Raw genomic sequence first — 13,372 nt, forward strand, 5'->3', positions numbered from 1 at the left:
CTAAAAATAAATTATGTTATAAATTATAATTTAAAAATTAAATGAAAAATTAAAATGAAAAATAATCATTTTCTTATAATATAAAAAAATAATGCGACATATTCACACTTTAAATTTTAAAAATAATAATATCCGATTGAATTATTATATGTGAAATGGTTACCTGACGTAGTTTTACAAAAGTTAATATCCACCCCTAATATTATAAAGTGTTATATGTGGAGTATCACTTTTTAAAATAAAAATTTACTTTATATTAATGTGCAATGTTATACTCATAAATTTTGATTTTAGATTTTAAAATGATTTAATTTTTTAAATTATCAACAACATTATCTTTATCACACCATTTTACTCTATATATTATATATACAAATAATTATATTTATTTAATATAAAAATAAATTAATATATTAATTTTTAAAACATATATAGTTAAATTAAAATTAAAATTTATTTGAGAGAATAATATCAAATCAAAATTTATCTACCAAATTATATAGACTTTAAAATTATCTATTTTTAATAATTTTCTTAAAACAATATTTTAACAATAAAATTGGGAGAATTGTGTGGAAAATCAATGGACACAATTAGACAAAAGCTAAACTAGATATTTTGTTCTTATTTTCTTCAAACCTTTTTCACAAGTGAAATATTCAGTTTCATAGGTGAAGTGAGAAAGCTCTTGGCTTTGGTTAAGAATGGCTGTACTAAACCATATATCATTGAGACTAACTTCAACCACAGCAACAATCTCTCAAGAACAGCCAACAGCCAACCCCAGGCCCACCAAAGTGATATTGCCCAAGAAGAAGCCGCTTAAATGGTCTACAGGTCTGGCTCCAGGGGATTATGGCGGACCGCCCACAACCACCAAGCTTCGCAAGTACTGGGGTGGCGAAGAGGACGACCCTTTAACTTCTGATGACTTCATTTGGAACAAAGACTTCGTTGGTAGAATGAAGAAGCTAATTCAGGACCCTGCTTCGGAAGACTCTTCTCTTCAATCCTCTCCTGTTAAGCTCCAATTTTGTTTCTTCTTTCCATTTAATTGTCTTCTTCTCACTATGGGGTTCTTTTGTTTTGTCAAAATTTATACTTTTTTCTGTGTTTTTATAATTCGATATCTCAATTGGAATACCATTTGTGTATATTTGTGCTGATCTGATAAGTTTATAGTAATTGGGTCGGATTACTATCTTATCTTGCTCATTCTTTATGTTATATAACTCAGTTCATATGGTTTGGCGTAAACAGGAAGAGCCTTCTGGATTTTTAAGCTTAAATCGAGTCATGAGCCTTGACAGGTTTGTGTCTTTAAGCAACGCGGTTTATTTCCTCTGCATATTTCTTTCTTCCATTTTTGTCACTGGTGTTATTGATTCGTTTGTAATTGAAATTATGGGAATATAAATAGTCTGGAAGTCGATCTGAGCAAGGAGCTTGCAACACCTTCAAAGCCTTTGTTACAACAGGCTGTTGAAACTTCAACTCAAGTAAGACAATGGTCTTTATTTCCCATCACAACTTGTTGCTCCATTAGAATTTTCTTTGTAATTACTGTAATTTTTCTAATCTCATTTATTGGAACAAAATGACTAGCAGAGCAGTGGCAGCATGTCGCGCAAATGGAAATTAGTACCAACACGGCGTGAACAAGAGAAGTGGGATAAAGCAACAAAGGCTTCTACAGGTTGCAGTGTAAGTTATATTACATGTTCCACCCGCTGGTTATTAGTAGAGCTTTGATCAAGAAAACACACAGCATTTGATATTTTAGACTTTGAAGCCCAAATTTGACTTTGGTTCAAAAATAGATGTTGATTTGATTCTTGCCATTGCCATATGGAAGGATACTTCCATTTTGCATCTTCTGATTCTGTTTTTGTTCTACTGTTAGGATGTGATGCTTCGGGAACTGCGACAGCCTCAAGGAGACCCTGAAGTACTGGCTGCTCAATCAAGGGAGCAGTACTATAAGGTAGTTGGCTTAGTAGCTTATGATCTCTTCATCTCATTTGTTACAGTTTCTCATTGTTTGTATATGTGATTAGAGTTTTGTTAAGAATTCTATTCTATTTATAACTTTTGGAATTCCTGTTGCAGTTGAAAAAGAAGATGCAAGTTCTCACCTTGGTTATTGGCGGTTTTGGTTTAGTCTCAGCATATGTTTCTTACTCTCCTGAAGTTGCTGCTAGGTTTGTACCTTTCTGTATTTGTTTTAGTAAGTCAATACATTATTCAGAACATTCTTACCTGTCCCTCTCCGCTCCGGTATTCCTAATGTGATTAGAAATTTTAACTAATAAGTGGTTGCTTCTGGTATTTGACTTTCTGTAGCATCTCTCTACATCTTATTCTCTCCTTTTCTCCTTTTTTTTTGTTTTAATATTTTGTTACCTGGTCATGTTTTAACAGTCTAGCATATCAGGTACCAACTGCTATAGGCTACCATAGCAACCATTATTTAGAACCTGAACCTCAGAGCAACATTTATCATTTCGCATATAGTGATTGAGAAGGGAGAATTGCCCATTATGAATTCTAGCACTGGTGAATTTGTGAGGGTACATAACACATTAGCATTTATTCATATTCTGTTACGAGCCTTGGCTTAAGATGTAGTCACAGGTTGAGACGAGGAAGAATTCTTGCTTCGACCTATGGTTACTTAAAAGAGGCAGATTCGTTCTTTAATTGCTGCCGTCTCCTTTTTTCTATTTGTTCTCTAATATTGTTTTCCAATAAAAGCATCCACATCACTATTCTTCCTCCCGGAGTTGAGCTTGTCCTCAAGCTCAAATTCAGAATAAGCTTCCAACTTTGTCCAAAATCATCTACCTCATTGTCATCTTGCTTGCCTTCAACATCTGGTACTTCTATCCAAAATAACCTTTTACATTTGTGTCTGTTGGAATTCCTAAGATTAAGGACAGAAAAATTACTAGGAGTTCCCTTGTTAATAGAAACTAATCTTAGTCACTGATTCTTAGGAAGTTATTGTTTTTTAGGGATTGTTTTCCTTATTTGTGTGAATTCCTCTCTTTATAGGTGTAAACTAATTAGCGAATGAATAATAATCTTTTCTAAGTTTCTTCATGGTATCGAGCTTTAGGATTCATTCGATCCTCGCTCATTCGTCTCTAATCTCCTTCCTAAAAATCCTCGGTTTAGTCCTCCTCCCATGGGTGACTTCAATGGAACTCATCTCAAACCGAGACTTCACAAATAACTCGAATGTCAATCGGGAATCACTCAAGGTGAACTTAATTCCTCCTTATAATCACCAATCATCGGCTAGATGGGAAGAACTTCTTGCAATGGTCTCAATTGGTCCGTATGGTGATTCGTGGTCGTGGCAAATTAGGATACATCAATGGAGAAATTCCACGACCAACCATAGCTGGCCCAACTTATGCCACTTGGGAACTCAACAACTCGATTGTAATGGCTTGGCTAATTAATTCGATGGAAGGCCATATAAGCCGCACCTATCTCTTTTTCAAAACTGTAAAAGACATGTGGGATGCAGTAAAAAAAAACTACTCAGATCTTGGAAACGCCTCCCAAGTATTTGAGATCAAGCTTAAGTTAAAGGATATCCGATAAGGGACACTCGAAGTAACTCACTACTACAACAATCTGAAAATTTTGTGGCAAGAACTGGATATGTACTATGAGGCAGATTGGGGTGAAGGTTTGGAACACACCAAGTTTATGACTCACCTCAACAATGAACGTCTTTATGAGTTTCTAGTAGGACTGAACCTTGAGTTAGATGAGGTCCGTGGCCGAATTCTAGGCAGATCACCTCTACCAACCATCGGTGAAGCATTTGCAGAAGTTAGAAGAGAAGAAAAGCGCCGCCTTGTCATGATGGGAGACTCAAAGGAGCCTAAACAAGTGACAACACTTGGCAATCAGTCTACTGAGACCTCTACCCTCATCTGCAGAGGTCCACAACCATAAAAACCACGTGCTGGAAATGATTCTGGATCAACCAGGCCATGGTGTAACCACTGCAACCGTGTTGGTCATACAAAGGAAAAGTGCTTCAAACTCCATGGTTATCCTGAAAAAACAGAAGGATAATAAGATTGCCCTGTTATCCTCCACTACTGCAGATGATGTTCTCGATGTTCGCCTAACCAAAACCCAACTTGAGACTCTCCATAAGATACTTGGTACTTCCACTGCTCATGGATCTCTAGCCACCCAAGGTACTGCCTTCAATATTGCCTTTGAATCAAATAATCAATCTTCTTGGATACTCGATTTGGGTGCCTCCAATCACATGACAAGTAACTCCACTTTGTTTCACACTTGAACCCCTTGTCATGACAAGTCCCGAATCCGCATAACTGATGGTTCTTACTCACCTGTGGCTGGAGTAGGAGAAGTACAAATAACAGAGAATTTTTCTCTTGATAAAGTCCTACATGTCCCAAACTTGCCCTGCAATTTACTTTCAATTAGTAAACTTACTAAGGATGAAAAACTTCTTGCTAAATTTTCTGCAATTGGTTGTGTGATACAGGAACAGAAATCGGGGAGGATGATTGGCACTGTTAAAGTTGATGATGGACTATATGTTTGGAATAAAGACAGCACACAAGGAGGATTGGCTCTATCCACTTCAAAAGAGGACACGATTATGTTATGGCACCGTAGGTTAGGGCATCTAAACTTTTTGTATTTGAAGAAACATCTTCCGTTGTTATTTCGAAATCAAAGTATTAATTCCTTGAAGTGTGAAATTTGCCAATTATCCAAACATACCCGTGTGTCATACCCATTAAAACCATATATCCAGTCCCAACTATTTTCATTAATCCACAGTGACCTATGGGGAGCCAGCCGAGTGAAAAATATTACAGGGGCTAGGTGGTTTATAACATTCATTGATGTATGTTGGGTCTATCTCCTCAAAGAAAAATCTGAAACACCCAAAGTATTCCAAAATTTTCACTCAATGGTTCGAACTCAGTTCAACTCTACCATACATACTCTCCACACTGACAATGGGAGAGAATATTTTAACTCTGTCCTAAGCCCATATCTTTCTGACCAAGGCATCATACACCAAAGCTCTTGTCCTGACACTCCTCAACAAAATGGGATCTCCGAGAGAAAAAATCGACATCTCCTTACTGTAGCTCGAGCCATAATGTTCACCATGAATGTTCCAAAATACTTGTGGGGAGAGGCTGTCCTCACTGCCTGCTATCTCCTAAACCGAATGCCATCAAAGGTCTTCAATTTCCAAACACCTCTAAATACCCTTCTAAAGTCCTTTCCTCTATTTCGTGTTCCTAATCTTCCAGCCAAAATATTTGGTTGCAAAGTTTTTGTCCATAACCATCAACCAAATCAATCCAAACTTGATCCTCGAGCTCACACCTGCATCTTCATTGGATATTCCCCCACACAAAAAGGCTATAAGTGTTACTCACCCACCTTGTGCCGAATGTTTGTCTGTCGGGATGTTACCTTCTTTGAAAATGAACCATACTTTGCAGCATCTCATCTTCAGGGGGAGACTTTCAATGCAGATGAAACCCTTAATACTCTCCTCATTATACCTCATGATCCTACAACTACTATCACAAACAAGCCTAACAACCAAGGTGCTATGGTAATCCCAGATTTAGAGACTGTTTCCCCTGTGCAGCAAGAAATTAGCCCGATCCTTCCCAATAACAATACCACCACCGAAGTACAACAGCCCCCTGATCAAGGAAAACAGCAAAAATAGGTTCCCGAAATACAGGTTTACTCTCGACGGAATCGTTCTCCCAAACCGTCATAAAGAAGTGCCAATTGCATCCCCAACCGAGGATCTGCTCAAATGAAGTCTCACCTCCGTCACCATCCATCTATCTTCTAATTGCATTCGAAAGGGCACAAGGAGCTGCACTCAACACCCTATTTCTCGGTTTGTATCCTATGGAAATTTTTCTAAGTCTTACAAAGCTTTTGTGACTAATGTTGATTCTGTAAAAACTCCAAAAAATATAGAAGAGGCTCTTGAATCAGCTGAGTGGAGACAAGCTGTGATGGAAGAAATGAAGGCCCTCAAAAACAATGAAACATGGGAAGTCTAGGATCTACCTAAGGGAAAAAAAACAGTAGGATGCAAATGGATCTTCACTATGAAATTTAAACCTGATGGCCGTATTGATCGATACAAGGCTCGACTTGTGGCTAAGGGCTTCACTCAAACTTATGGTCTTGACTACGACGAGACGTTTGCACCGGTTGCCAAGCTAAACACCATTCGAGTCCTTCTATCTCTTGCTGCCAACCTTGATTGGCACTTGACTTAATTGGATGTAAAAAATGCTTTCCTCAACGGAGAATTAAGTGAGGAAGTGTACATGGATTTCCCACCCGGGTTTGAAGAAAGCAAGGGCCAAGTGTGTAAGTTGAAGAAGTCCTTGTATGGGAAACAATCTCCATGGGCGTGGTTCACCGATTTGCAAAAGCTATGACCAGCAGAATTACATTCAAGGCGGGCGAGACCACACCATGTTCTACAAGCACTCGGAAAAGGAAAATGTGCATCCTCATCGTTTATATGGACGATATAATATTAACAGGAGATGACTCAAGCGAAATTGTGAGGTTGAAAGAATTCCTTGGTACAGAGTTCGAGCTTAAAGACTTGGGAAATCTTAAATACTTTCTTGGTATGGAGGTAGCAAGGTCCCAAACAGGTATTTCCATCTCCCAAAGGAAATATGTTCTTGATCTCTTGTCGAAGTTGGTTTGATGAGTGCAAACCCATCGAAACTCCTATGGAATTTAACCTTAAACTGGAACCGATGAGGATGGAGAAGAAATCGGCGGGGAGATATCAACGACTAGTAGGAAGACTCATCTACCTATCTCACACCCGCCCGGACATAGCCTTGATGTAAGTGTTATCGGTCAAGACATGCATGCCCCGAGGGAGAAGCACCGAAGTCGCATATAGAATATTAAGGTATCTCGAAAGGGACTCCTAGTAAAGGCACGCATTTCAAGAAAAGCGCCAACGAGAATGTGGAAGTCTACACCGATGCGATCAAGGTGTTCTGATAACGATAGACGCTTTACAAGTGGCTATTGTAGTTATGTTTGGGGTAACCTCGTGGACGTGGGGAAGCAAAAACAGTCTGTTGTAGCACGCAGCAGGCAGAGGCGAGTATCAAGCACTATCTCATGGTATATGCGAAGGAGTTTGGATACAAAGACTTATGGGGAACTAAAAGTGCCTTACATCGGGCCTATGAAGATGTCTTGTGACAACCAGCATTTGTCAAGATAGCACATAATCACTGCATCATGATCGCACCAAACATGTGGAAATAGATCGCCACTTTATAAAAGAAAAAATACACTCAAGAGAAGTGTGCATCAATTACCTACCTACTAGACAACAAGTTGCAGACGTATTAACTAAAAGTTTGAATAGAAATATGTTTGAAGAACTTATTGGCAAGCTGGGTTTGATAAACATCTACACTCCAGCTTAAAGGGGAGTGTTGGAATTCCTAAGATTAATGATGAAAACTTGCCTTATTACTAGGAGTTCCTTGTAAATAGAAACTAATCTCGACCAACGATTCTTAGGAAGTTACTGTTTTTTAGGGATTATTTTCCTTGTTTGTGTGAATTCCTCTCTTTATAGGTGTAAACTAATTAGCAGAATGAATAATAATCTTTTTCTAAGTTTCTTAAGTGTCCCATGGAACAAGACTCATCACAATTATAACACAGCCCTTCGCTTTCTTTCTGCCATTTCTGCTCGTATCAATCTCTTAATAAATGGTGTGGAAAAACTTATTTTGTCGTTGTTCCCTGTTGGTTCTGTTATTTGTTCCCTTCCCCTTCAATGCTCTTAGTTGTTGGAATAATTGAATTGCTGCCAGTGTTTTGGGGAGTTGACTAGTTTAGGATGGCTCAAGACAATAGTTTGGAAGAGACCTTTTGTTTACGTTCTAATGCTCGAGCCATATTCATTGCAACTAAGGTTTTCCGGTTGTTGCATCTCAATATCAATTCTAAATTCCTCTACCAACCCCACAGTAAAAAGGTTTATTTGTTGTCGAGGTTTAAGATCAACGGTCCTGGCCAATAGTGATTGAAATTGGCGTTGATATTCCTCTACAGTTCCATTTTGTCTCAAGTTGGCAAGTTCCTTCAAAGGGTTATTATTCATATGTGGCCCAAACTTCACATGACAATACTCTTTGAAGTGTCCTCAGTAAGATCTGTCTCCTCTTCTTCCATTTGATCAAACCACAATTATGCCTCTCCTAAGAGATGGAATGCAGTTAAGCCTACTTTGTCTTCTTCGTTAGTCCGTTGATTGCCGAAGAATTTCTTGCATCTTTTTAGCCACCCTAAAGGATCTCCAACACTATCATAAGTGGGAAATTCCATCTTAGATTATCATAGCACCATGCACCCACCTTGTTGCGAGTCTGAATTCCTTTTTTTGCCTCCGTTGTTGCTCTGTTTTTCACTATTTTTCTTTGAATACCCTTTCTCTATCTTTTGGATTAAAAGAGATAACACTGCCATTTGCTCATCTAATGCTCGTTGCCTTGTAGCCATTTATTCCATGAAAGCATTCAACTTGGCTGCCAAAGTCTCTTTGTCACCCACGACTGAAGGCTCTGATACAAAGTTGTTATGAGCCTTGGTGTAGGATCTAGTCACAGGTCTAGATGAGGAAGAATTATTACTTCGATCTATGGTTACTCAAAGAGGCAGATTCGTCTTTGACTAAAGTCCTTCCAAAAATAACGTTTTTTTTATAGAATAATTGCTTAAAATTCCTAACTTTTGACTGCCAAGACTAGAGTTTATAAAGGAAATAAAAACTTAATATAATAGAGAAAATAAGTAAACTAAAACTCTATATAATAAAGAAAATAAATAAAAGTAAAACTCTAATTGCTGCCGTCTCCCTTTTCTATTCCTTCTCTAATATTGTTTTCCAATAAAAGCATCCACATCATATTCCTTCCATTGGTTAGGGTAAACAATAAAGAAGAGAAGAGAGGAGAAAATAATATTGAGCTACATAGGATCTTGCATGGCTTTCTTTTTGTTACCCTATTTAATGGTAATCAAATTGGACCAGTTAAAAAGTGTTTCAACCACTTTTTGAAAGTGTTGAAATTCAAACCTTATGATTGGATTAGAACTTAGCTTAAAATTTAAGGGTACTGTTTGTTATTTATGCATTTTTTGGCTTTTTGGATCCTAATATACACTTATATACTAATTTCAACGAAATCATGCCACTATACACTTATATACTAATTTCAACGAAATCATGCCACCACTAACTTGCTTTATGTGGAAATCCCTTTTGAACTGATAAAGCTGGTTTAGTTGTGATTATAGGTGGAAAATGTATATTAATTTTATAGTTCAAGCTTATGTTGTTGAGGTTAAAATTCTAAAATTAAGAGATCATTGTTCTCTCCATTATATTTGAAGCCTTTCCATTATTCCTGACTGCAGCTTTGGTGCTGGGTTGCTTGGTTCTTTGGTGTATATCCGTATGCTGGGAAGTAGTGTGGATTCGCTAGCAGAAGGAGCAAAGGGGGTTATGAAGTAAGTACTTTGTTATTCCTTAACGCGGAGATGCTTACAATCTTTACTTAACTTTCTGGTGGAATCTTCTGCATTGTTTTGATATCCTTTGCACCACATTGAACAATATGACTACATGCTTAACTGATTAACTTAACAACCATAATTTCATTGGTAGTTAACTATGTTACTCGAATCTCAGGTGCTAGTGTCAAATACAGGTGTGTGTTTGACACTGGTATGTTCAGTTTTTACTAAGGTCTTGTTCGATAACTTGCTGAAAAAAATTAAATCAATTGAAAATTAATATTTTCAGTGATTTAAGTTGTTTAAACAAGATTGATAATCCATAACAAAAATCATCTCACAGAATTTTTCTATAAAAAAGTGTGGCAAACGATAAGTAGATAAAGAGCTACTTAGTATTTATTTTCTCTTAAGGTTATATTATCCTTTAAAGATTTATGTTTAAAATCTAGCTTTGTTTAAAAAATGTGAAATGTTTTAAAAATAAGGATAAAATGTAAAATAAGAACTTTTATAATTCAACTTTTACATTTATCAAACAGTCTAATATTATCTAAATAAAAGATTCGAGTACCCAAATTCATTATCCACATAAGTAATGCATAAGTATAGCGGATTGAATGATGGATATTTGATGGTTAATACCCATATTCGCTCTGAATAATAATCATAATGTCCAAATCCAAATATTTTTTGAATCGACAAAAAAACAAATTGGATACCTGTAGATATCTGAATCTACAATATCCATTGCCAGCCCTATGACAGATTGCTTTTTTATGTTCCAAGAAGATACTCTCTTGCTAAAACATTGAATCTGCTAAGTTCCTTGAGTGTTGGGAAGATTGGGGAGGGGGCTGGGGACGAGATAAAGGTCCTGTGCATGTAAGAAATTACTTTAAGAATTTTATTAAATTGAATTATTGAGTGTTATTTCAAGTAGGCAGCGTGCACATGTTAATGTATTCAATTAGAGTGTATGTTCCAAGAAGCCATAATGTTGGTAGCAAAACAGAACTAGAGAATTTGTTTTTACTGCAGAGATACTCATTAGAGGTATTTTGATTATTAATATACCTAAGGTAGAATGATCCAAGTTTGGAAATAAATTCGTTCTTAAAGTAGAGACAAATAGTGGTAGCAAAACGGAACAAGAGGAGGTGTCTTTCTTCTTAATTGTACCATCTTGATCCATGTTTCCTCTGTTATGGCTTCTTACTTTTCCTATAATTAGGCTTTAAGCTATTCTGTTTGCATGTAGTAACTGATTTCACTTAAGTGATGTAATGGAAGTTGGTTGCTACTTGCTTTTTGGAGCATTGTCACAATATGCTGTCTCATACGTGCTGAGGGCAAGCCTTTATCTGCAGTGTCAATAGAATTAACCTGGAAGCAGCAGAAATTGCTCTGTATATCTTTCCACAGTTGTTCCATATATAATCTTCCTAGTCTAAAGTGACTGAATTTCACCTTTTTGTTCATTTTGAGCTTTGCTTGCAGGGGGGCAGTCGCACAGCCAAGGCTACTAGTTCCTGTTGTATTGGTCATGATCTATAATCGTTGGAATGGGTAAGCACGTTATCTAAGCATTCTCGAGTTTCTGTGGTTTGCCTAGCATGGAATCCCATGTTAAACCATGCTGACAATGGATGTGTTTGTGATGGGTGTAGGATCCTTGTCCCAGAATATGGATATATGCAGTTAGAATTGATTCCAATGTTGGTGGGATTTTTCACATACAAGATTGCAACATTCTTTCAAGCTATAGATGATGCAGTTAATGTTGTTGGGGGAAAAACAGAGGTCTAATATTAAAACACAATTGAAGTCTGTCTTAGCATTCTTTATCATAGTTTATTAGAAAATGGTTTGAAGATGACTGTAGTACTTATTCTTGTACAATTTCTGTAAAATGCTTTGTATATGTCAATCTTAGTGATTTTCGGATTCAGAAAAGTCCCCATGGCCAAATTTCAACCCTTAAGGGTATGATTAGCACCTGACCAATATGCTAAGATTAGATTTGGGGTATGATATTTTAAAATAAAAAAGTTTTATTTGTTTGTAATAGATAAATTATGTTATGAACTTCCACTTTTTTAAAATTAATATTGTTAACAATTGGTTTTGCATTTTAAATCGATAAGTAAGAGATTTAATAAGTGCGTAATTTTGTATTATTTGTGATATTTCTTCTTTTGAATTATGTTATTTATGTTTTTAATTATATTATTTATATATTAATTATTATTGATTTATGGAATAATTGGAGAAAAATGAGCATAAAGTTTATTTTGGCAATTTATTTTGTCAAGTTTTTACTGTTTGAACTTTTAACACAATGCAGTTTTAATATTTTGGCCATAACTTGAATTATAGATTTTCGTTTTAGGCCCATACTTTGAAAGATTTTATTTAAAATTATTTCACCGATAAAGCCCCAGAATGTTAGGAAGGTACTAAAAAGTGACTGGAAAGTTCGGTGTGGAAATTGCCAAGAAGCCTAAAAAATTACTACTTTATTTAATTAAGGATAATTTTTTGTATTTTCTCCGTCATATTATTTTTGTCTTGTAATAGGCATTAGTAAATTACGATTAGGGGACTTAGACTTAGTTTTATTTTGTTTTCTTTATTTTATGGGTTTCTAAACATTCTTTTCTAGTTAAAATAATACCCAAAGTTTGATTCCATAAGTTTGTGAGATTGAATTTCTTTTAATCTTTCTTTACTCTTTGGTATTTGCATATTTTCTAATTTAATTACAATTGTTCAAGTTTGTTAAATATGTGGTTAGGGTAACTACAACCAATTTATTAAAGAAGATTGAAATTTATTTTTGCTTCAATAATCAAACGGAAAATTTACTTTGGGTAGAAGCAAATCTTAATCTTAATTTTTCAGTCTTTCTTTTAAAAAATCCCCTTATTTATTTTATTTGTTTTAATTGAATTTCTATCAGTCTCCCTTATTTGTTGCTTCTACTAATTATTGTTGTTCAAGTAAATTTTATTTTCAGCGACTTAGATAACCGTTGCGGAATTAAATTTTTAATGCAAATTTTGATTAAATATGAGGAAGAGTAAATTGATGGGAGACTAGGCCGGACTTTAAATGTGGATTTTATTTGGGACAGGATTGGACTAAAATATTAAAGAAGTCTTATATTTTGTGGTTAAATAAGTTTTTGATAGTGATTCATTAAAATAAAATAAATATTGGTGAGAACGAAATGCATGACTATTCAACACGCAACACATTACTTATGCAGCAGATATGGTTATGGATGATTTTTTTTTTTAAAATAATTAACTAAATAAGTTGAGTGCCAACATCTCCATTGTCAATACCTACCACTAATTCTGATGAAAAAGGTTCTCATTATCTTCCATTTTTGTATATAACACAATTGTTTTTAGTATCAATTACAGTTTGAGCTTCCCATCGAATTCACTTCTTCCTTGAATCTCTATTTTTCTTATATGCCGAACCAAATAAATAATTGATTTTTGTTAATTTAGTTGAATTCAATTTTTCAATCTCTAAATTTTGACATCATAAATCTACTTAATATTTCTACAAGTGTTTATCAGAGGGGAATGTGTTGTTTTGTGCTCTCATTTGTTCAATTAAAACAACAACAAACTTCTCTCTAATAACTATCTATTAAAAGTCGCTGTTTTTCCTCTTATCAGACGAATTTAATTTAAAACTAATTTAAAAAACTGTCTAACAATGAAGCATCTTTACA

At 35.5% G+C, this 13,372-nt stretch overlaps 1 protein-coding gene across 4 annotated transcripts; it reads left to right on the forward strand.

The window, feature by feature from the left end:
• The first annotated feature begins 555 nt into the window (after nt 1–555).
• Nucleotides 556–11,726, forward strand: LOC108479851 (protein CONSERVED ONLY IN THE GREEN LINEAGE 160, chloroplastic). Of its 4 annotated transcripts, none has more exons than XM_017782672.2 (9): nt 556–1,019; nt 1,261–1,310; nt 1,421–1,499; nt 1,606–1,704; nt 1,904–1,984; nt 2,110–2,201; nt 9,523–9,615; nt 11,110–11,190; nt 11,292–11,726. In XM_017782672.2, exons 1-9 carry the CDS (start codon nt 705–707, stop codon nt 11,428–11,430), a joined length of 1,029 nt encoding a protein of 342 aa, XP_017638161.1. In that variant the 5' UTR covers nt 556–704; the 3' UTR covers nt 11,431–11,726. The 4 variants fall into 4 exon arrangements, with proteins under 4 accessions (XP_017638161.1, XP_017638163.1, XP_017638162.1 ...); XM_017782674.2 differs by having other exon boundaries at nt 11,122–11,190; XM_017782673.2 differs by having other exon boundaries at nt 1,609–1,704.
• The last annotated feature ends 1,646 nt before the right edge of the window (nt 11,727–13,372 follow it).

Source organism: Gossypium arboreum, chromosome 12 (genome assembly GCF_025698485.1).
Source record: "Gossypium arboreum isolate Shixiya-1 chromosome 12, ASM2569848v2, whole genome shotgun sequence".
Classification (NCBI taxonomy): domain Eukaryota; kingdom Viridiplantae; phylum Streptophyta; class Magnoliopsida; order Malvales; family Malvaceae; genus Gossypium; species Gossypium arboreum.

What these genes read in the sequence shown, in the direction of transcription:
- LOC108479851 (XM_017782672.2), top strand. Translation starts at nt 705, where the DNA reads ATGGCTGTACTAAACCATATATCATTGAGACTAACTTCAACCACAGCA. An exon ending in CTTCTCTTCAATCCTCTCCT is followed by an intron (nt 1,020 to 1,260) that starts GTTAAGCTCCAA and finishes TGGCGTAAACAG; the next exon opens with GAAGAGCCTTCTGGATTTTT. An exon ending in AGGCTTCTACAGGTTGCAGT is followed by an intron (nt 1,705 to 1,903) that starts GTAAGTTATATT and finishes TTCTACTGTTAG; the next exon opens with GATGTGATGCTTCGGGAACT.